At 41.8% G+C, this 3,979-nt stretch overlaps 1 protein-coding gene across 3 annotated transcripts in view; it reads right to left on the bottom strand.

Moving 5' to 3' along the window:
* Positions 1–403: 403 nt before the first annotated feature.
* Positions 404–3,979, bottom strand: part of LOC126393196 (histamine N-methyltransferase A-like) — a 15,449-nt gene continuing 11,873 nt past the window's right edge. For all 3 annotated transcript variants that reach the window (XM_050049150.1, XM_050049149.1, XM_050049148.1), the window contains exons 5-7: positions 3,255–3,385; positions 1,283–1,376; positions 404–948 (exon numbers count right to left, since the gene is read on the bottom strand). In XM_050049150.1, the coding sequence (XP_049905107.1) occupies positions 596–948; positions 1,283–1,376; positions 3,255–3,385 (578 nt within the window). In that variant the 3' untranslated portion in view covers positions 404–595. The remainder of the gene's footprint in view (positions 949–1,282; positions 1,377–3,254; positions 3,386–3,979) is intronic.

The raw sequence follows: 3,979 nt of genomic DNA, 5'->3' as shown, positions 1-3,979 counted from the left end.
CAACTCATTTTGCAGCTGAATGTAAATTGTTGAATGTCTCTCATACATGGAGTAGAGAATGAGATTTCAGACACAGCCATTGTGTCTATCACTTCCAAAGTTGTAGTATGCAAGTTATATTCAGTGTATTATTTTCTCAAGATAAATTTTTTATACTGTTTCTGTAGTCTGTATTTCGTTTAACTTCACTTATTTACAACTGATATTAAGTTTGAAATATTTCTTTAGTAAACAGTGAAACTTTGATTCATCATTTCATTTATAAACATTAACAATAATTCAAATCCCCAGGGTTAATCAAATGCGTTATGCCACTGGATTCGGCTAATTGTCACTTCTCTGATGAGTGATTTCATATACAATAGATTTACTATTTAAGTGTAGAAGTGATTTTATCACCAAATAGTAATTGAATTGTTTTTTTTATTGATCATTTTGGTACACATACAGAGTGAATGAGGTGAATACATCTGCACATGGTTATCTTAACCTTATCAACAGGCAAATATGCTGTACTTTTTTTTATCATATGGCAGGGTAAAGTTAATGCAAGAGGGGGAATCAGAATGTATGAACATTTTCCCATAGGAGAAACTTAAGCATGAACAAGAATGCAGCTCATATGACTGTTGAAAACCACCCTGCCATCTTTTTCAGTGCTGCACTTGTTTCTGAGAAGGTCTAAAATGCCTGCTCTGATCTCTGGGGTGAAGGACTGGTGGAAGTTATCTGTCGCTGTCATGAAATTCAGTAGACGTTGTCCGGTCTGGCTGCTTGGATTGAAGCACTCAGAGATATCGAAACTGTTGGGAATGGGGTGCTCATCATATTTCAGACCCTGGCTCTTCAGGCAGGCGATAACCTCTCCCGATGAGCGATACTCTGTGATGTCCTGGACACAGAGCTCCTTCTTGTAAGTCTTCCACAGGGTGTCCCAGCCACCGTTAGCTAAAGAATACAATAATTACAAAGCAAATATATTGACAAACAACAACATAACACTGATGTTATTTTGTTAAGATAAGGTCAATAGAGACTCATCTAAGAGAAAGAGTCATCTATGGTTCTTATAGTGCAGTCAAGAGGTCTGATAGCATCAACAATCCTCAACAGAAAAACCGAAGAAGGCACCATACTTCCAGCAAAAACAGATAAATGTTTCAGCCTGGGCGAATGAAGCATGATGCAGATTGATAAATGCCTTTGCTCTTCAGTAGAAATTAAGCCACAAGTTAGGAGGATGATGGACAGGAAGCACTATTGAGAACTTAGTTTTACTTACCTGTTTCAATGATGATCATGAGCCTGCCATTGTTCTTCAGAAGGCTGTGGTAAAACTTGATGGTGTCTGCGAGGTTATCCACATAGTAGATCATCTGTTGAGGAGAGAGTTGTGGGGAACTTTTATCCTGACCTTTTGGAGTGAAGCTTGCATCCAAACAAACGCACAGTTTGTTGAGTGTTTTTCATAAATTATCATGTGGTTCTATCTCACACAGGCTCCGCGCTCTACTGGACTCTATGGGTAATACTACTCCTCCAATCATAAGCAGGCATCTGCACACTGAATCTGAATAAATGTAGCCAGTCAGTCAGGACGTGCCTGCCTGAACGTGCGGAACCCACAGTATTTAAGGAGGTGGTTCGCCCACCAACATTCATCCTACACCCTCTTCAGCGAGCAGCATTGGAGTGACAGAACTCCTAGGTAGAGAGCTCAGCCTGTGCTAATAGAGCTAGGGTTACAATATTGAAACTTTTGTCCTGTGTGAGATAGAACAAAGGTTTCAATATTGTAACCCTAGCTCTATTAGCTCAGCCTGTGCTAATAGAGCTAGGGTTACAATATTGAAACCTTTGTTCTATCTCACACAGGCTCCGCCCTCTGCTGGACTCTATGGGTACAGTGGGTGGAGCCAGATGAATGAATGCCCTGTCACAACATAACAACGATCCAGCTACACTGATCCTGACTGGCTTAAGGTTATTCACCATAGCTGGACTACTTCTCTAAAACCTAGGCTGCCACAGCAGAGAAGAAAGGGACCCCAGCTCACCCAGGTGGTAAGCAACCTAACTGGGTAGAGCCTTGGCCTAATCTTGCAGGGGTCAAAAGACAAGCAATAGACACACCACATTTCTCAGGTCATCAAGGAGCATGGAAACATGTAGGTGTATCATTCCCAGAGGGGGGTCAGGTGCACCACAGTTGACATACACCCAACCCTTTTCACCAGTCCTGTGTCTTTCAAACGAGCACAGACAATGAAAAGGAGCCTGACATGTTCAAGAGATAGAATCGTTTGAATGGACAGGGCATAGACCATGATGCTGCTGTACATGTGTCCTCAACACTCACCCCCCTGTGGACACTACCATACCACGTGTGGAGTGTGCGAGGACCACTCAGTGCATCTGATGGGGGCTGTGCATTTATCACAACATGCCAACACACAAACTGGGCAGAGCAGATGCAATTTTGCCTCCCTTCACGGGTTGCAAGGCAATAAGCATCTAACTGTATCACTCGACCTGAATGAACTCCTTATGGTCCTGGGAACAAAGGAGGGATTAGGTCTGAGAGAAGCCCCACTACAGTCAACACAAAGCAGCAAGCAACTGGGGTGCACCAATAGGACGGTTAGTTCACACGATATATTAGCTGAAGTCAATGCAAGCGGCAAAGCTGTCTTGAATGACAACGCCCTCAGAGAGGACTGCTCCAGAGGCTGGAAGGGATCCTTCACCAAGGCCTTGAGCATCATCAGATTGGCTGGATACATTTATTCAGATTCAGTGCGCAAATGCGTGCCCGTGATTGGAGGAGTATTACACAGAGAGTGTAGTAGAGGGCTCCGCCTGTTCTAATAGAACTAGGGTTACAATATTGTAACCTTTGTTCTGTCAGGGACACTTCTGTCAGAGGAAAGAGCATATGTGACTTTTAATAGCATTGATCGTTATACACTTTGTTTGGCAGAAAATGTTTAGCTGAATTGCTCCCAAATGAATTCAAGCCACAGAAGAGGACTTATTGGGGACTTAAAAAAAACCTTATTGTTCATATAAAGTGAGACACTTACATTCTCCCAGCTGTTAACAGCACTGTTTCTTCTGCCTTACTATCACAGGGTTAACCAAGACAATATGGACAGAACATGCAAAGCCCCAAGGCAAAAAAGTGATCCCTAAGTTTTCTTGTCATTACATCAATTTTGAATTGAATATCCAAAAATCAGAATAGGTCATAATACCTGAATCATGTGTATGAAGTCAAATTTCTTCATGTCTCTTTTTGCTTTGACTTGCCTCTCATAGTCCTCACTGTGCATGATATGCCAAGCAAATGGGATCTTCTGAAGGTTGGTGGTCTTTGCTACCAGAGCTATAAATTGGACATAAAAAAGGGATTAACAACAACATTGAGATATATGTATACTAGACTCACAAGTCAGTCTTTAAGACACTTTGCTTAACTAAAGACTGATGACTTTCTCCCTGATTTTGTGTTTAGATGGGCGGATACAATTTCAGAGTTTAAAAAAACTCCCTACGTTGCAGAACCAATAGTAAATCTGCAGGGCGGTCCTTCGGTGGCTCACTGAACTCTTGTGCTCGTAAACATAGTCTGACTAGAAACACGTGTAGCGGTACAAAATGGCTCTGCCGCGCTCGCAGAAAACGCCGTCAAAGTTAGTAGATGTTTGTCGCGTTTGCGGCAACACATTCTCACCAACTAAAAGAAACAAACAATCTTTTACAAGGCCATGACTCATCCGTCCAGCCGGACTATGGAGGGAATCGCCTTGTTGTTTACAAATACTTTGGGTAGAAAACCAGCAGAGCTTTTAGCTATATATATATATAGCCTATATATCACATTTTTCACATCACTGTATCACCGTTTAGACTAATCCGATGTTTGTAAAGTCTATAAACACAATGATTGAACAAACATTACTATTTCTGTGTGCACGTT

Source organism: Epinephelus moara, chromosome 7 (genome assembly GCF_006386435.1).
Source record: "Epinephelus moara isolate mb chromosome 7, YSFRI_EMoa_1.0, whole genome shotgun sequence".
Taxonomy (NCBI): domain Eukaryota; kingdom Metazoa; phylum Chordata; class Actinopteri; order Perciformes; family Serranidae; genus Epinephelus; species Epinephelus moara.
This window is presented reverse-complemented; position numbering and strand designations above follow the sequence as displayed.